This window comes from Malaclemys terrapin, chromosome 2 (assembly GCF_027887155.1).
Source record: "Malaclemys terrapin pileata isolate rMalTer1 chromosome 2, rMalTer1.hap1, whole genome shotgun sequence".
NCBI classification, from domain to species: domain Eukaryota; kingdom Metazoa; phylum Chordata; order Testudines; family Emydidae; genus Malaclemys; species Malaclemys terrapin.
Window position 1 is genome coordinate 89,849,043 of NC_071506.1, and position 20,433 is coordinate 89,869,475.

At 46.2% G+C, this 20,433-nt stretch overlaps 1 protein-coding gene across 2 annotated transcripts in view; it reads left to right on the plus strand.

The window, feature by feature from the left end:
- The window catches only part of GNAL (G protein subunit alpha L), a 315,717-nt gene that overhangs the window by 286,662 nt on the left and 8,622 nt on the right, over positions 1–20,433 (plus strand). For both annotated transcript variants that reach the window (XM_054018365.1, XM_054018366.1), the window contains exons 6-10: positions 1,911–1,965; positions 14,515–14,588; positions 16,437–16,495; positions 16,922–17,042; positions 19,027–19,157. In XM_054018365.1, the coding sequence (XP_053874340.1) occupies positions 1,911–1,965; positions 14,515–14,588; positions 16,437–16,495; positions 16,922–17,042; positions 19,027–19,157 (440 nt within the window). The remainder of the gene's footprint in view (positions 1–1,910; positions 1,966–14,514; positions 14,589–16,436; positions 16,496–16,921; positions 17,043–19,026; positions 19,158–20,433) is intronic.

The following is a 20,433-nucleotide window of genomic DNA, read 5'->3' on the forward strand; positions in this document are numbered from 1 at the left end:
TATGTAGGTTGTGTACGTGTACCTGTACAAAGAGAAAAAATGATTATATCATCAACTTTTACTGGTTTTCTATTGCATTTTCATTATTCAGATGTCGCTGATATAAGGATTAATAAGGGTGGAATGAATTCTCACATTTTAAGCATATCAAATCTAAATTTTGCATCTTGTATCGTTAGTATTCTATGATGTACACCTGCAAAATGTAAATTCCAACAAGAGGCAATTAATAGAAGTACTTGGGGGCACACAGAAATTAATGGTCTATGGAAAGCAATTTTAGAAAAAGAGTTCAAGTTAATGTATTTAATGTTGTAATGGAAGAGGAGCCTGTGTGTTTAGTAAGATGATGTCAGCTCCATATCGCCTCATTTCTGAAATCCATTACTTGTACAAGCAGTGCATTTATTTGGTTGTCAAAGCTATAATCTAATATTGTGGTAATTAATCAAGTAGGTAATTTATATGCAGGTTATTCAAGAATTATTTTTCTCTCTGCAAAAAATAATATTGGGTGTTTGTTTTGGGGTTTGTTTTTTTTACATTTGAGAAAACCATACAAATGTTCAGTTATAAAAAACATAAACCATGGGAAATTTGCTAGTACTACATTAAAAGGTTAATGTACTGTGAAGACACTGAGATTATGCCAAACTCTAGTAGTAACAAATATAGACTTATTAGATACTAATTATATGATTGTTGCTTGATAAAGTAAGATGATGATGATCACCATACGATGCTGTATTTTTTTTCAGTACAGATCACGTGTAGCTAGTTTCACTAAAGCATAAACTATACTGCTGTTGTTTGTAATATTTTTAATGTACATATCATTTAAAAATAACCTCATGATCATGGAGTTCCCTGATTATTGTATCTCAGTTATCTGCAGTTATGGCAGTGGAAAACAAAAAAAAATTACTGCAATTACTGTATTTTATTTATATATGTGTATATATATATATATATACACACACACACATACACACTGTCTCTTTCATTCTCTTTAAATTTGTCTTCATGGCAAAGTACTGTACAAATAGGGTTTGGAGGGGTATTTTTGCAACCAGACTGTGTGTGAAGCCGTCTGTTTGAGTCACTTTGAAAGTCAGGAGTTCAACATGTTTTCATATTACCCACTGTAATTAAATAAATTCCACATGCATACCTATAAAAATTAGAAAAATGGGGGAGAAACTTGCTAATTTAGGGAGAAATCTTGGTAACGATAACTTTATACCATGAGGTGGATTCACTGACCAAAAACAATACAGAAATTCAAGACAGATTCTAAGTCATTCAGGCAATCCTTGAAAACGAGCCATCTGGGCTCAAACAAGAAAACAAACAAACAAAAAATTCCAAAAAACCTGGGGAAGACCCACATTTTAATTAATCCCGGGCACATTTAATTTTTTTTTTAATTTCCTTAATTATGTTATACTAACCCCTTACAGTAGATTATTAAAATTAATAATATTTTTAAATAGGTTTTGTTTATAAAACAAAACAAACTCCTCTTCCCACTTTTTTTAACCAAATCCTAAGTTTTAGGTTTGAACAACTTGACAATGTTCTTGTTGCACAGATGCATTATCTCATATGAGGAAGTGTGGATTTAAAACAACATTTTATTTAATGCAGTTTTACAAAATTCATATTTACTTTGATCCCATTTGACTTATTTGTGGGTATTGCCTGACGGTAAGTATAAAGCATAATATTGCAACACGGACTGGGTAAATGGTGTGGTGCAGACAGAAAATACTTGATCAAAGTAAATTGTTAGACTTAGGCGTTAACCTTGAACCCATCTTTTTATAAGTGTTAGAATCTAAAATTGAAAAGGTAATAGAAATTGTAGAGTTCACGATTTTCTAAATGTGTGTGTGTGTTTTTTATTCTAGCTTTCTGGAAAGAATTGACAGCGTCAGTATGGTTGACTATACACCCACAGACCAGGTAAGTAAAACTGAAGAGGTAGTGTGTGAACTAGGGTACCTATTTTTGAAAGTTAGTAATTTCTGATGTAATATAATTTCCTTTGGGGGGAGAAACTAGAAACACATTTACATGAATTCTTTAAGTAAACATTACTTTAATCTCAGCTGATTTTGATGTTTCATAGAAATATGGCAAAACACATAATTCTTGAATCCAGTGCAGTACTTCAGCCAGCACTCTAAGGAGATAGTGAAATATTCCAGTTCAAAATATGTTAAGAGTCCCTTAGTGGAACCAGCTAGATTAATACAAATCAGTGCTGTTGTTGACTCCTATGATCCATCTGTTCTTCCTCCCTACATCCCCATTCTGTCTCCCCCAAACCACAGCATTCAACACTAACTGAGAAATCCAAGCTTTCCTGGGCAGGCCTCCATATGTAAAAGAAATGTTTAATTTCTACTGTGCGGCAGTGGTGGCAAACAGGAGAGAGGTGGTGCACTGGGGACTCTGCCTTCTGCATGTGGCAGAACCAGAGCTCTGTGATAGTAGGGTTACCATATTTCAACAAGCAAAAAAGAGGACGGGAGGAGCCCCGCCCTAGCCCCGCCCCTGCCCCTCCCACTTCCCGCCCCCCCAGAACCCCCAACCCTCCCCCTGTTCCTTGTCCCCTGACTGCCCCCTCCTGGGACCCCTGCCCCTAACTGCCCCCCGGGACTCCACTCCCTATCTAAGCCTCCTTGCCTCTTGTCCCCTGACTGCCCCAACCCTTATCCACACCCCACCCCCAGACAGACCCCTGGGACTCCCACGCCCCATCCAACCACTCCCCACCCCCTGACAGCCCCCCCCAGAACTCCCAACCCATCTAAACCCCTCTGCTCCCTGTCCCCTGACTGCTTCGATCCCTCTCCACACTCCTGCCCCCTGACAGCCCCCCCAGAACTCCCAACCCATCTAAACCCCTCTGCTCCCTGTCCCCTGACTGCTCCGATCCCTCTCCCCACTCCTGCCCCCTGACAGCTCCCCCCCAGAACTCCCAGCCCCCTACCCCCGCTCCTTGTCCCCTGACTGCCCCCTCCTGGGACCCCTGCTCCTAACTGCCCTCCAGAACCCCACCCCCTACCTAAGACTCCCTGTTCCTTGTCCCCTAACTGCCCCCTCCTAAGACCCCCCCCAACTGCCCCCCAGGACCCTACCCCCTACCTGTACCCTGACTGCCCAAAACTTTCTCCACTCCCCTCCAAAAGCCCCCCCCCGTTTCTTGACTGCCCCCTCCAGAACCTCCCTGTCCCTTCTCCTGCCCCCCCTTACCCTGCTGCTCAGAACAGGGTGTTGGGCTCTGTGCCAGCCGGACACATGGCTGAGCTCCCCTGCACAACACAAAACCCGGTCCCTGGCCCTGCACAGGGTTGCCGGAGCGGGCTGCAGGAGGAGGAGCTGCCGGCCGGCTCAGAATGCAGGGAGGGGGGGGTGGGAGGAGGAAGCTGCTCCGGAGTCCAGCCCGGGACTTTCCTGCAGCCCTCCCAGCCGCTCGCTCTGCTCTGCCGGGGGAGGGGGAAATCCCGGACATTGTGAGTGCTTTACAAATTCCCCCCGGACGCTATTTTTAGCACACAAAAGGAGGACATGTCCGGGTAAATCCGGACGAATGGTAACCCTATGTGATAGCTACCTACTCTAGTGTGTAGGAGGAAGCAACTCTGGTGGAAGCATATCTAATGAGTTTGCACTGTAGATCCACTAGGCCAGGGGTCTCAAACTCCCAGATGGCCCACGATCCTCCCCAATGTGGCCCACGGGGCTCCAGCAGTTTTGGGGCCGGATCGCTCCCTTGGCACCACCTGTCGCGCCTGGGCGCTCCCCCCCTCCAGGGGGCCCGGCAGCACAGTGGAGCTGAGCGACGTCTGTCTGCTCGCTCCAGTGGCTGCCGGCCCTTCCCTGCAGCCCAGGGGCGGTGCGGGACGGGGCTGTGCTTCTGTGCGCTGCCCGCACCCCGAGCGCCCCTGCGGACAATGGGACGCTGCGGGAGTGGTGCCTGGGGGCAGAAGCTTGCAGAGGCCCCCCGGCCCACCCCACCTTGGAGCCCCAGGTAAGTGCCACACCACCAACCCCCACCCAGAGCCTGCACCCCTTCCCACACACTCCAGCCCCCAAACTCCCTCCCAGAGCCTGCACCCCGTCCCCACACACACCCAGCCCCCAAACTCCCTCCCAGAGCCTGCACCCCCTTGCGCACACACACCCTTCCACCCCCAAACTCCCTCCCAGAGTCTGCGCCCCATCCCCACTCCCTCCCAGAGCCTGCATCCAGTCCCCACACACACCTCAGCCCCCAAACTCCATCCCAGAGCCTGCACCCAGACCCCCTCCCAGTGCCCAACCTTTCACCCCTTCTGCACCCCAACTTCCTCCCAGAGCCTGCACCCCAATCCCCTACCCCAGACCTCCTCCCCCACCCAAATTCCGTCCCAGAGCCTTAGGCAGGTAGGGGTGGAGTTTTTGGGGAGTGGGTTCTGGGCGGCGTGAGTGACATTGGCCCGCTGGGAGGATTTGAGGACTGGCACTGGCCCTAAGGTAAATTGAGTTTGAGACCCCTGCACTAGGCCATAAACATGCTAGAAGGGGAAGTGTAGCGGGGTGGTTACCCTCTCCTGCCCTGAGGGGTTTAAAGGCAGCCCTGAGGGAGGGCGGTTGGAAGGGAAAAAGCTGCTAGGCTGAGTGGGGAAGTAGCCACAGGTGGGTCATGCCCCAATCAGGCCTCAGCTGGTCCTATATAAGAGGCTGGGAGCCAGGAGCTCAGAGTCTCTCTCTGTTTGTAGAGGGAGATGGGCCTGGCTGCAGGAAGCTAGAGACAGGGTACCTGAGTGGAGCAGGGCTGGGGAAAGGCAGAGGAGCCGGGGAGCTCCAGCCTGGAAAACCCCAGGCTGCGGCCTAGCAAAAGGCAAATAGGTACTGGGGGTTGCAGAGGGCAGCCCAGGGGTAGGCAAAGGCAGCAGGTCCAAACCCTCCTTGCCGATGATGAGTGACTTATACTGCAGTCTGCCCCAGGGAGCGGGGGCTAGTTGACGACTGGCAGTGGCCTTATTCTGAGGTGAGGTGGGGATAGTGGGTGGGGGTTCCCTGGGGAGGGGAGACCCAAAGAGAAAGGGGTTACTGCTAGGGGGCAGCCCCCCAGATAAAAGGGCACCAGGTCCTGGGAGGGACATGGGGGCCAAGGGGCAGGCGGATCACCGGCCTGCAGAGGGCGCTTCGGAGCTGGGACAAGCTAATTCCCATGGACGACCAGCAGGAGGCACCGCAGGGGTGAGTCCAACGCCTTACAGGAAGGATTTCTATTTTTCTTCCCCTTTGCCTCCAACCAACACCTATTTCCCGTAGGCCATGCCTTTTATCTAAACTTTGTTTGTGGGATTATAGGTTGGCCTGTAGTTTCATGTTGGGACACAGATGCATCATATGGATTTATTATATCATTTATACCACTGTGAAACTAGAACAAATTTGTTGCTTATTCAATTGGGACTGGGCACTTGGGATTAAATAAAGTGTATGTGCATTTAAATTTTTAAACTTTATATTTCAGGATCAGTCTTCAGAGTGACCTTCCTTCTCTATAACTACTGAAAGTAACATTAGGCAGGCCGCTCATTTTTTTAAATTGTTTCATTATATTTTGTTATGGCATCCAGAGGCCTTCTGGCATGGGTACCAAAAATTTGCCTGTCAGTCACATACTCCTTTCCCAGATGCCTTGATGCTATGTCCATTCAGCCCTCCAGTGATGTAGGCTAAAGTATTTGTATTTTTTCATTACTTGTATTATGGTAGCATCTACAGGTCCCAACTGACTTGAGATAGGTCTTACATACACATAGTAAAAGAGTGTCCTGCTTTGGAAAGCTCGCAGTGTAAATAGGCATATATGGGGTGGGAGATAGAAAGTATTGTCTCATTTCACAGTTGGGTAACTGAGGCACAGAGAGATTAATGGACTTACCAAAGGTCATACAGGAAGTTTATGGCAGAGTGAGCAATGGAATCCAGGTCTCCTGTGGTTGAGGGCCTTAACCACAAGACTATCCAGATGCTCCAAGAGATATGCGGCAGTGCAAAGGAATTATAACTAAGGCTAAGATTTTGTCATGGTTATTTTTAGTAACAATCACGGACAGATCACGGGCAATAAATAAAAATTCATGGAAGCTCTGACCTGTCTGTGACTTTTGCTGCTGCGGCTCCATGGTTTCCCCTGCCACTATGGTGGCTGGGAGCTGTGGGGTTCCCCCTCTGCCCACAGCAACTGGAAGCTGCAGGGTAACCATATTTCCTAAAAAGAAAACGGGACACCCCCAGCTGCTCACCCGAGGCGCCCCCCTCCCCTCTGCACGAGGTTGTTGCCCGTTGCTGAAACTCTGAGGAGGGCCCCTCAGGAGTCTGTTACCTGTCGCTGGAACCTTGCAGAGGGGCTGGCTGTCGCTCCTGTCGCCTGTTGCCGGAACCCTGCCAGGGCCCTGCTGGCTGCTAGTTCCAGAGTCCTGCAGCCCCTGGAGCTGAAGCAGAGAATGTCACCGAGGTCTCTGGAAATCCTGGATTCTGTGACTTCCATGACCTCTGTGACATAAACATAGCCTTAATTATAACTATAGTATTTGTAAACAATATTCACAAAGCAAAAATCATACAGCAGAATGAATACAAAATAGAAATGGAATATGCAAACAGGTTACTAAAGCTGTCTGAGAAGATGATGACTTTGCAGCTGGAAGGTGGTTTCAGAGCAGGTTAGCCTTCATAAGACTTAAAGATTCATTCCTAGAATCATGACCTGACTTCTGCCTCAAACTTCCTGGTGCAACTGGGGAGAAATAGGCAAAGAGAGAGCCTCACTCTTTGGTTTCACCATCTCCTTAGGCCCATTTTTTCCTCTGGAGCCTTTCTGCACATTTTGCTGTCATTCTTGATGGCTTTGTTATAGCTGGAGTTGGTAGGGACTTGTATGTTTAGGTAGCCTAACGCTTGCTGGTATATATAGTAGAAAGTTATGTTCCGGGGTTTTTTGTATTTGAGCAGTTCTCACACGTCCATTGTTTGCAGAAGATCTTTGAGATTTGGAATAGAGAAAGGCTTTCTTTGAGCAAGACAAGTGTCTTTATCCCCTAAAATTCCATTCAGGTTTTTCTGAGATAATTTATAAAAAATCATCATTTCTCTTCTATTACTTGCATTCCTCAGGAAAATGTTGGCAGCTGGGCTACTGGGAAGTGTCTGATAACTAAGGCTGCGAGTCTGTCACAGAGATCACAGAAGTCACAGATTCCGTGACCTCTGTGACTTCTGCAGCGGCCAGTGCTGGCTCAGGGCCTGCCCTGAGGGGTTGGAGGGTGCGGGGAGGGTGTGCTTACCTCAGGGTAAGCTCCCACTGGCATAGCCCTGAAGCTCCTAGGTGGAGGAGGGGCCAGGGGACTGAGTCCGCATGCTGCCCATGCCCACAGGTCCCGCCCACAGTGGTTCCCAGGCAATGGGAGCTGCGCAGCCGGTGTTTGTGGCGGGAGCAGCATGCAGAGCCTCCTGGCCCCTCCGCGGCCTAGGAGCTGCAGGGACATGCAGAGCCGGGTAGGGAGCCCGTGCCAACCCCCCTCTCCCCAGCACCATCTGGGTCCCGGGCCACACTCTGCTGCCTGGCCACCTCCCCCAGCACCTGTGGCACCCCTGGACTGCCCCCACCCTGAGCACCCGCGGCCCCCCCGCCCAAGTTTTAGTTAGGGGTATATAGTAAAAGTCATGGATAGGTCACGGGTCGTGAATTTTTGTTTACTGCCCGTGACCTGTCCATGACTTTTACTAAAAATACCCGTGACTAAAACGTAGCCTTACTGATAACTATTCAGAGCACCTGTAGCAGTGGCTGTTGGAGGGTAGAGAAAGAGACCAGGTTGGGCTCCCCTCCCCAGACTCAGTACACAGCCCCAGTCGCCCATTTCCCTCCCCTCTCCAGCTTGTAGCACTCCAAGTGGGCTTGAAGCTCTCTTAACTCATAGGGTGATGGGGAGTGAGAGAGCTGGGCCAGGCTTGCTCCCACCAGTCCCTGGCCACAGCAACTCATGCCATCTTCCAAGGGCAGCACATGGTACAGGAGTTCCTCCGACTCCTAGGCAGGAAGAAGAGAAAGAGAGAGAGGTAGACCAGGCTTCTTCCCACCTCTGAGAAAACATCCATCTTCTGCTGCCATCTACTGTAGTTAATTCTGTAGTTCAAGTCATAGCAGTCTGGGCTGCAGTATTAGAAGGTTAAGGGTTCAAACCCTGATGATAAGGATAAGGTTGTACAATTCTTCTTTGAGTGCTGTCCCTGTGGGTGCTCCACTTCAGGTGACAGTGCGTCCTGGCACCGTTGATTGAAGATTTTCGGTAGCAGTGCCTGGTTGGGCCGCACGTGTGCAGCAGCTGTCTTGCGGCCGTTGGAGTCTTAGTCAGCGCGCGCGTGGCCCGTCCTCGGCTGAAGACGGAGCTCGGAACAGTGCCACGACATCTCCTCTTCCTATAGTTAAATAGATAGAAATACCTGTTAGATATATTCCCAGTTTTAGTATAGTTAGATAGTTGCTAATAGTAAAAAAAAAAAAAAAAAATCATTTCATTTCTCCCCTTGTTCGCGTCTCCCTCAGGGACACGAACTTTCCTTAGAAATGCCAGGCTCCCCTGGCTTCAAGAGATGTGGCCCCTGCCACAAAGTGATGCCAAGGTCCGACGGGCACTCTCAGTGCGTGAGGTGCCTTGGTGAAGCACACATACCATCTAAATGCACTCACTGTAACAAGCCTGTCGTGACTGGGAACTCCACCTTATAATGATCCTTATGGAGCAGTCGCTCCAACCAAGATCTGACAAGGGTGACCAAAAGTCCACCACAACCACCGGCACCACAGCAATTCTTAACCACCACAGACATTCTTAATGTCTTAAAAGGACATTACTGTGACTTCCGTGCCACAATCTCCTCTCCTCAGCACCGACGGCTCACCGATTATTACTCAATCCACGTCTCCCACAGCACTGTCGATGTTCACCGACAGCAAGAATGAGGAGCAGGACAAAGGAGTCTTCTCCCCACACCACTCCCCCATACTTCATAGAAAGGGAACAGGGGACTCACTAAAACAAAGGACTATCGCATGCAACCACCTTACCCATGGTATGGACAGTCTTGGATATGCCCTCCCATGGGTTTTCCCATGCAGTGGCTGCTGTGGGATCCATGGATGGCATACAAGGCCCACTACATATGAACCTCTTCATCACCCAGGGGAGAATGATGCTCTCCACCAACATCTCTGCTATCTACAATATTGGTGGCCCCAGAAGAGACGACCAAAGAACCACAGGAGGAAACGGGCACCGAGTACTTGTCGCCCGCATATAACTTGTCCTCTTCCCCCCAACGAGGCCATCATGCTGCCTCCTCCAACGCTGGCAGATGATTTCAAGCAATTCCAGGAATTTAAAAAAAAAATAGGCATTAGCCAGGACAATCCCCTAGAGGAGGTCCAGGAGAATCAGCACATGATGCTGAAGATACTACAGCCATCCTCTACTGCAAAATTCGCCATCCCCATAAATGAGGCGATCCTAGAGCTGGCGGAGACAGTATGGCAACAGTATGGAGATACCAGCCACTGCCCCCCCAACGTGCAAAAGAGTATTATGTGCCTTTTTTCCTACCCGCAACCAAATTCTCTCGTGGTGGAAGCTGCAGCTTATAGGGACAAACAAACACAACACAGGTCAACACCCCAGGATAAAGACCACAAACGCCTGGACCTCTTGGGCCTCAAGTTATACACCTCTTCCACCTTGCAATTTCATATTGCCACTTACAACGCTCTCCTGGAAAATATGATCACAATAATTATGCCATACTCTTCAAATTTACCACTGACCTCCCTTAGGACAAGAACACACAACTCAAGACCATACTTGTTGAAGGACAGCTGTTCTCGAGAACTGTCTTACAAGCAGCCCTGGATATGGCCGATACAGTTGCCCGTATCACTGCATTGGCTATCGTGATGTGTAGAGCTTCCTGGCCCTCGTCTTCGGGTGTACCCAAGGAGCTGCAATTGAAGTTAGGATCTACCTTTTGATAAGGACAAACTATTCTCCGCCAAAACAGATGAAGTTCTACACACTGTGAAGGACTCACATGCGACCTTACGCATCCTTGGCATACACACTCCACCTCAGAAGAGGAAATGATACCAGCCCTACCAATGACCTAGGGATCATCCATATACCTGCCCTCAACCCAGACCATATGACTCGGGCAGACAAAGGAACAGACCGCCTCGGTGCCGGCAGGTACAGCCACAGCAATCAGCACCGCAACCCACTGAAAACAAACGGCAGTTTTGAAGATTTGGTCGAGGGTTTGAATGACCTCCCCATGACACCAGCACCTATCTGCCCATTTGGCCACAGCCTGCGACATTTTTACCTGGCATGGGAGCACATCACTCAAGACCGTTGGGTCTTAGAAATAGTACAATCAGGCTATTCCATCCCCTTTACTTCTTGCCCCACTACCCTGTCTCTCTTCAGGGACCCCTCTCACAAGCACCTTCTGAGACTGGAGGTAAGTCGTCTCCTCCAGCTGGGTGCCATGGAACCAGTACCAACACAATACAGTGGGAAGGGATTTTATTCACACTATTTCCTGACTCAGAAGAAAAGTGGGGGGTGGCGCCCAATGCTAGACCTCAGAAAACTCAACAAATTTGCACGCTCCCAAAAATTCAAGATGGTCATTTTAGGCACAATAATCCCAGCACTGGACCAAGGGGACTGGTTTTCAGCCCTCGACCTGCAAGATACATACTTTAACTTCACTATACACCCAGCTCACAGATGATTCCTCCGATTCACGGGACACGATCATTTGCAATACAGAGTGCTCCCATTCATACTGTCCACCTCACTGAGAGTCTTCTCCAAAACCCTTGCAGTAGTTGTGGCATATCAATGCAAACAAGGGATCATAATTTTTCCATACCTGGATAATTGCCTCCTCAAAGGACGCACGTTCACAGAGACAGAAACAAGCACACAACTCACCACCCATCTCTTCCAAAAACTGGGATTTCAACTGAACGTGCAGAAGTCAACATTAGTACCCACACAGCAGTTAGACTTCATCGGGGCACACCTTGACTCAGTTCAAGCCAGAGCTTTTCATCCCATATCAGATATCTGGCTATAAAACACCTGGTAGACAACATCTCCATATGTCCGCGAATTGAGGCGAGGACCTGCTTACAACTATTAGGACACATGGCTGAACCACATTCGTGGTAAAGCATGCCAGACTACATATGCAGTTTCTCCAAGGCTGGCTGAGTTTGGTGTACAGACCCACCAAATACAGCCTGAAGAAGCTCATTACGTCACCTCCCAAAGTCCTAGAATCCCTACAGTGGTGGACCAAACCCGAAAACCTGTGTGCAGGTATTCCCTTCCAACAAACACCACCATCGATCATGATTACAACAGGGGCCTCCCTACTGGGCTGGGGGGCATACCAGAATCACCACACAGTACAAGGCAGGTGGTCACCATCCAAGACACACCTATACATAAAGTTACTGGAACTCAGAGTGGTGAGAGAGCCTGCCTTCATTTCCTGTCTCTCATAAGAAATGAATCTATAAGGGTGATGACAAACAATGTAGTGTGCATATTTTACTTCAACAGACAAGGGGGGGCTCGGTCCCACTCTGTCTGCTCCGAGGCCAGGAGACACCACATTGACATCTCAGCTTCCTATCTCCCGGGATGTCTAAATACCACATCTGACACACTAAGCAGACACTTTCCTCAGGAGCACGAGTGGGACTCGAGCCATACAGTCTTACAACAGATCTTCTACCAACGGGGATTCCCCTCTGTCGATCTATTTGCCACAGTGCAAAACCACAAATGCCCACTGTTCTGTCCAAGGCGGGACTCGGTCCCTGATCTCTGGGGGATGCTTTCCTAATCAATTGGGACAAGACACTCACGTAGGCATTCCCCCCCATACCTCTGATACACAGAGTCCTACGCAAAATCAGGGATGACAAGGCCAGGATCATCATGGTTGCTCCAGCATGGCCCAGACAGACCTGGTACCCTTACCTTCCGCACATGTCAGTTTGTCCTCCACAAATCCCCCCTCCTGTCATGGCCACATCATCCATCCACAACTGGAGAAGCTCCATCTGAAGGTGTGGCTGCACCATGGTTCCATTTATACAAGTTAACCTGTTCAGAACAAGTCAAACACGTGTTAATGAACAACAGACGTGAGTCCACATGGAAGACCTACCTACAAAAATGGAAACGCTTTTCCACATGGAGTCTTGACAAACACCTCACTCCCTGCACTACGCCCCTACCCATGGTGCTAGACTATTTTCTAGAGCTCAAGAACTCAGGCCTATCCCTAAGCTCTATCAAAGTCCATCTCTCGGCAATTAACACTTTCCGTGACAAGATTGATGGATTCTCGACATTTACACATCCAATCATAAAACATTTCTTAGCTGGGCTCCAGAACCTTTACCCCAAAGTACACTCTCCCACATCCACGTGGGATCTGAACTTAGTCCTCAAGGGACTCATGATACCCGTATTCGAACCACTAGCCACCTGCTCCTTACAACACATGTCAATGGAGGTGGCATTCTTAGTGGCCATCACATCCACTAGAAGGGTTAGCAAGATTAGTGCACTGATGGCCAATCCACCCTACGTGGTCTTTATAATAATAATAATAATTAATGGAGATATCCCATCTCCTAGAACTGGAAGGGACCTTGACAGGTCATCAAGTCCAGCCCCCTGCCTTCACTAGCAGGACCAAGTACTGATTTTGCCCCAGATCCCCAAGTGGCCCCCCTCAAGGATTGAACTCACAACCCTGGGTTTAGCAGGCCAATGCTCAAACCACTGAGCTATCCCTCCCCCCTTAGATAAGGTCACATTTCAACCCCATCCCAAATTCCTCCCCAAACTAGCGTCTACCTTCCATATCAACCAACCTATTCATCTCCCTGCATTCTACCCTAAACCGCACAAAACCTACAAGACGCTTCATTGCACACCCTGGATGTTAGGAGGGCTATATCCTTCTACTTAAACAGATCAAAACCTTTTCGTAAATCCCTGAGACTGTTCGTTTCGACGACAGATTGATCCGAAGGTGCTGCTATATCCATACAATGCCTTTCCAACTGAATATCCAATTGCATCCGTCTGTGTTATCAAACACACGACATACAATTCCCTACTGGTATTAGATATCATTCTACTAGGGCCATGGCAACATGCATGGCATTCCTAGACAATGTACCCATTGCGGAAATTTGCAAAACTGCCACTTGGGCATCAGAGCATACCTTTGCTAACCACTATGCCATCACTCAAGGCTCTAGGGCAGATGCCACACTAGGCCTCACAGTCCTCTCTACTTCTACCATTCACATAACTCCAAGTCTCCCCCCTCCCCCCTCCGACCATAATGGGTACTGCTCTACATTCACCTGAAGTGGAGCACCCACACGGACAACACTCGAAGAAGAGAAGGTTACTCACCTTGTGCAGTAACTGAGGTTCTTCAAGATGTGGATGCTCCACTACCCACCTTCCTCCCCTCTACTTTGGAGTTCACTACGAGGAGTCCACAGTAGAGAAGGAACCAACGGGTGTGGGCCATGCACACGCTGACCAAGACTCCAATGGCCGCAAGACACACATGCGGCCTGACCAGGCACTGCTACCAAAAATCTCCAATCAACGGTGCCGGATCGCACCGTCACCTGAAGTGGAGTACCCATAGGGATCCACATCTCGAAGAACCTCAGTTACTGCGCAAGGTGAGTTAATTTCTCTTGCACACAGTAGAATTTTAAAATATTTTTCCTTTAAAAAAAACCCTAGGAAATTACATTAAAAACTATGTTAAGAATATTATTTGTTTTAAAGTTAAGTAGTATTCAAAAGTTAGGAAATGCCAGGTTTGCAGCTGTGCATATGACCTTAATTCTGCACCCTTGTTAATTATGATACAATCTTTAATTACATGATCACATACTATTTTTCCCTAGGACTCATCTCATTCAGGGCATAAGGGGGGCAGAATTAAGGTTGCATAAGCAACTGTAAATATGGCATTTCCTAACTTGTGAGTGCTTGACTTTGCAACCTAACATTTTAAACTTTTTATATAATTTAAAATACATTATCCATCTCACATGTGCAACTTTATACAATCATCAGTAACAGACTTCAATATGTGTTTAGTGGACGAAAACATCTGACATCCCACTGCTTCTACAAAGTCAAGATCTAGCTATGTTATTTTATTTGTATACTGATTGTGTGAATTTGCAGGTAAATGCTTATAAACAAGACAGATTTTACTTTAATTAAAATGAACATCAAGGATTTTCATCTAAAGGAGTAGTCCATGCTTTTCAAATCAAAATAAGGGGGTAAAAATGTCATTCATCTGTGTCTATTTTCTTATTTCCAGGATCTATTAAGATGCAGAGTTTTGACATCAGGGATTTTTGAAACAAGATTTCAAGTAGATAAAGTAAATTTTCAGTAAGTGTATTAGCAATAATTTATGGTTATTGTACTTACTTTGAACCACTTGATTCAGATGTCCCTACCTCACACCTTTTGTATTATAGCTATTGTAGGTCTTCCAACCTTTTTGTCTTTATAGGACACAATGTAATTGGCTTTTACTCAGAAAGAAAAGAGAGCTGAAAACTGTAGTAGTGTCCCCTAGTGTCTTTCTATCTGTGGTGGATGTTGCTTATTATTTCATTTCATAATGTTTATGTAATCTTGTCAATTTACACAGTACTTTCTTTACTTTCTTTGGAGTCAATGCAGACTTCATTGGGAATATTTGCATCAGTAAGCGTTTGAAGAATTGGGCCCAAAGAAATAAGTCTCTTCTTGTTCTGAAGAGCTGTAATCTATGGATTTTGAGGTTTTATATCAGTTGTGGGCAACCTGGAGCCCGCGGGCCGCATGCAGCCCATCAGGGTAATCTGACTGCTGGCCACGAGGCCGCCACTTCCCGCGGCTCCGATTGGCCAGGAACGGTGAACCACGGCCACTGGGAGCTGCAGGGGGCCGTGCCTGCAGACAGTCAACATCAGCAAAATGTCTCTTACCCTAATGGGCTGCATGTGCCCCGCAGGTTGCCCACCACTGTTTTATATTGTTTCCCTATTAAAACACACACTTTTTTTCATACGCCTCATCAGGCTGCTTGTAGTTATTATTTTTAACCAAAATATTTTATCAGTATTGTGCCTCTGAATTTTAACTTCCCCACTGAGTGTTGGAAATATTCTAAAACTTGTGCCTGTTAGAGCACGGTAGATCCAAACATTTTGATGCCAAACCTATAAAAGGGTCTCACACAAAACCTCAGCCACATATAGTTCTAAAGCAGGGGTCTCAAACTCCCGGCCCGCGGGCGATCTGTGACCCATGAGCCTCCCCAATGTGGCTCCCGGGGCTCCAGCAGTTTTGGGGCCGGATCGCTCCCTTGGCCCCACATTCCCCTACAGGGGCCCCAGCAGCACAGTGGAGCTGAGCTGTGTCTGCCTGCTTGCTCCAGTGGCTGCCGGCCCCTCCCTGCGGCCCAGGGGTGGGGCTGTGCCTCCGCGTGCTGCCCCCACCCCAAGCGCCCCTGTGGCCAATGGGAAGCTGCGGGAGCGGTGCCTGGGGGCAGAAGCGTGCAGAGGCCCCCCGGCCCACCCCGCCTTGGAGCCCCAGATAAGCGCCACGCCCCCAATCCCCTCCCAGAGCCTGCACCCCATCCCCACACACCCCCCAGCCTCCAAACTCCCTCCCAGAGCCTGCATCCCCTCCCAACACACATTTTAGCCCCCAAACTCCATTCCAGAGCCTGCACCCAACCCTCCCCCACCCAAACTCCCTCCCAGAGCACAATCTCTCATCCCTTCTGCACCCAAACTCCCTCCCAGAGCCTGCACCCCAATATCTATCCCAGACCTCCCCAATCCAAACTCTGTCCCAGAGCCTTAGGCAGGAGGGGGGTAGAGTTTTTGGGGGGTGGGTTCTGGGCGGCATGAGTGACATTGGCCCGCTGGGAGGATTTGAGGATTGAGGCACTGGCCCTAAGGTAAATTGAGTTTGAGACCCCTGTCCTAAAGACTTAAAAATCCATTTATCCTGCAGGAAAAGTGTGTTTCTGTAGAAATTCAGTGGAATTCTCCCAACAGAGCAGGGAAGATAGAATTGTTATGTCTGCATGACATGGCCACACAGTTTCAGGAATTCTTCCCCTTCAGGCAGTATTTCTTTGCTATTGCCCTTGGATCTGTCAGACTGAACCCTAACCCTGCATGCTTCATGTGATTTTCCTAGTGCACACAAATGATATAACATCCTATGGCTTTTTAACAGCATGTTTGATGTAGGTGGCCAGAGAGACGAAAGAAGAAAATGGATCCAATGTTTTAATGGTAAGTCTGCACCACATTTTTAGCTTGAATCTATTCTCTGCTGGGAGAATTTCTGTACTGCTCTTAGAATTTTATTTTACACTAAATTTAAATAAGCCGGTCTCTTTTTTCAAAAAACATCTGTGTATTTTGTATTATTTTAGCAGTTAACTACATCTTCTCTTACAATTCTCTCACCAAATGAGGTGTTTACAGCAAAACAGTCTCATTTGAACATAGATTGAAACTGCACATCACCATGTGACATTAATAAAGGAACCCAACATCACATATAATTTCTTCCAACATAAATTAGAGTACACACTGCAGACGGAGTTGTGTGGAGCCTTTGTGTGGCTGCATTAAAATATGACAATGTTGAGCTTGTTTGGAGTAAATGAAACATTCTGTTCTCTTTATTTTTTTCTTTTGTGTGTTCCACCAAAGATGTCACTGCTATAATCTTTGTTGTGGCCTGTAGCAGCTACAACATGGTAATAAGGGAAGACAATAACACAAACAGACTACGGGAATCCCTGGATCTCTTCAAAAGCATCTGGAACAATAGGTAAAAATAAATCTCTTACTGGAGCATTAATGTAGTCAGTAATAATTAAATTAGTATTTAGCACTTACATTTTTCTAAGCTTTGTTCAAGCATTAATTACTTAAACATTAGCTAATAATTTTAAAGGCTCAGTCAAGTACTTTTTCTATCTGTTATTATTAATATCTCTGTAGCAACTTATAGAAATTTCAAATAAAATATCTTTCCTTACCGATTGAAAAGAACTTTGCCACTTTAAGTTGCCAATGAACATGTACTTCAGTGCATACAGTGATACCTCACTAATGAGCAGGCCCCATTGCTAAGTATTTAGATTTTTTTTGTTTAGAAAATGTCAAGACAGGACCAGAATGTTCCCTGGTAACCAATCTTGAAGCACCACCAACTGCACTAACCCCTCCTCAACACCATCTATGGCCCTGGAACAGGGCTATTGTACTTACAGTACATTGCTGCTTCTGCTGCTGCAGAGACAAGACTACGTCAGTTTCTCGGTATTCTAACAGGATCATAGAATTGAACAAGAAGCCAACAGGCCAGATGGCCCACCAGAAGCATACAGATTCAGGCAGGGAGTGACAAGGGCTTTGGAAAGGTCAGCAGCCAGGTCTCAAGAGCTGCCACCACTTCTGTATTTCTGTAGTGTTAAACTAAGGAAGCGAGTGAAACCCAATTCTGCCATCGCTATGTTTGAGTGGGGAAGATCAGGATGTTCTCATATTTCAGCTCCATCTCCCCCTCAGGTGGGAGCAGATACACTGAGGATGTCCTCTCATCACAGCAGTATGGTAGCAGTAGCAGCAACCAACTTCATGCACGTTCACGGCACCAGTCTCAATACCACAAGAGCATACAGGCAGCGGCTCTCCTAAGAGTCGTCCCCTGAAAACAAGTCCAGTGGGACTGCACCCAGTTATAAGCAAGTAGCCCTGTTTAAGAACTTTAGCCACTGTTTGGGTCAAGGTTAGCGCATGACATGGGGCTTCATGATAGGTCCAGCTGACAGCATGATGTCACATTTCTTGTTCCCATCCCTAATACAACCACAAAATCTTGCAGGGCATCATTTTAAGCAACTCCAAAATCTGTAGGGAGATTAGTGTATGAAATTTGGAGTTTGCCATTTACTAAAGTGTGAAGTTATAAGGTTGTATTGTATGATAAGCGTATAATTAGATATTTTAACAGCTACCACAGTTTCTCTATCTAATCTAATTGTAGCATTCTTTTAGATTACACTAATGTTGCAGTCTCTGTAAATGATAGATATAGTAACTAGCTAGCAATTTGAATAGATTTCTAATTGATAATAAGTAAAAATGAAATGCAACGTAAGATCATGAGAAGTTACAAGACTTGATCTATCTATCTTTATGCTCCTGGGTGTGAGGTGATTGTCAGGCTAGGTCAGGAAGAATTTTTAGCACAAATCCCAGTGGTGTAGTGTCACAATAATAGTCCGGTGCATTATTATAGCAGAATAGGATTTACTGCCCCTGACTCATCAGGAACCATATAGGCCACTGTCAGAAGTAGGATTCTGGTTTGGATGATCAGTTGGTCAGTTCAGATACAGCAATTTGTATGAAAAATGTACAAGACAGATAAGTAACCTCCAATATTTCTCTGTTGCTTTAGTAGAACCAAGCACATCTTTACATGTTAAGGAGCACTAGTATTAAGTTTTTACTGTGACATTTTTAGAAAATGTTAATGCTCTAGTGCCTAAGGTTAGTGATTTGGTAGCAGAGGGTTAATCTATAAAACAATATATTTTAAACGCTATTGATATATCAACCAGTATGGATGTGAATTCAAGATAACTGAAATATTAGTTTAGCTTGGTTGTTTTTTTATTAAACTTGGTTAAAAGTGCCTCACAGACCACACAAAATAGGAATAGGCCATTAAAGATTTCCTTTATGAAATGGTTGTCCAATGGATGTGTTAGAGTTGGCATCAACATCTGGTTTGTTCTTCACAGGTGGTTACGGACCATTTCTATCATTTTGTTCTTGAACAAACAGGATATGCTAGCTGAAAAGGTCTTGGCAGGGAAATCAAAAATTGAAGATTACTTTCCTGAATATGTGCGTTACACTGTACCTGATGATGGTAAGATTTCATAACTGTTGGGATAATCCTTGTTCTCACAAATACTACAAAGCACGCAGATTCTTTCAATCAAAATGATGATACATCACTGTGAAAAGATAGGAGACATGCATGTACACACTCAAAGGGAAAACTTAACTTGGGAAAGGTCTTTGCCCTATTTTATTTGTAAGCATCTGATCAGGTATCTTAGTTACGTACAAAATTATGGTAGGATGGGATGGAATGAAGCAAATTATACCAAGCTTCTTTCTTCAATTCATTGCTTATTTCAGGATAAAATGAATTCTGTACCCAAAACAAATAGAGTTGACGTGATCAAGAGGAATGAATTTCCTGTACTGAACAAGAACATTAAAAAATTGACCAATATGGCCCCAATTCAGCAAGATACTTAAGCACATAAGTAGTTCCATTGAGTCAGTGAAGAATCCTCACATGCATAGTTAAGCATATGCTTAAGTACCCTGTTAACTTGGGGATGAAAAAACAGCTTATGTACTACTTAATTTGCTATATTGCGGAAATTGCGGATCCCGTAATTTTAAACTTCCACTGCAGTTTTTATTTTAATTAACTTACTTTGCACAGTTCACAATTTTTCTTACATTTTGAGATTTGCAACACACACTTTTTTTTTCCCCATTTATCCATCTGACAGTGGCAGGGCTCTGGCTGTCATCCCCGAGGGCGGGAGGGCAGGCTCCCGGTGTCAGCCACACATGCATTGGCCTGCTAAACCCAGGGTTGTGAGTTCAATCCTTGAGGGGGCCATTTAGGGATCTGGGGCAAAAATCTGTCTGGGGATTGGTCCTGCTTTGAGCAGGGGGTTGGACTAGATGACATCCTGAGGTCCCTTCCAACCCCGATATTCTATGATTAAAAAATACTCTATGATTAATGACTCTAATATAGTTGTAGCAAAATGTCTGGTTAAAAAAATAGCAGGCATAACATAATATTTAAGTGTTTATATTGTTCTAGCAAATTTTTCTTAAACAAATAGGTCTTCTCTGGGTTTTCCAAATTACCACAATTAATAAAGGTCCATTATTACTTTTTTACCGTTTTCCATGTCTTGTCCGCATCTCAGCCACAATTATTTGACAATCAGCCTGCATTTCAAGTAGGACCTAACTTATATAATAAATGGTCTTCAGCATCAAAACTTTGTCAACAGCTATGAAAGCAACAGAATGTTTAACTAACTGAATTGCTATTTTCACATTTCAGTGTTTTCCTGTTACTAAATGCTAGGAGTTGTTAAGAAAATGTA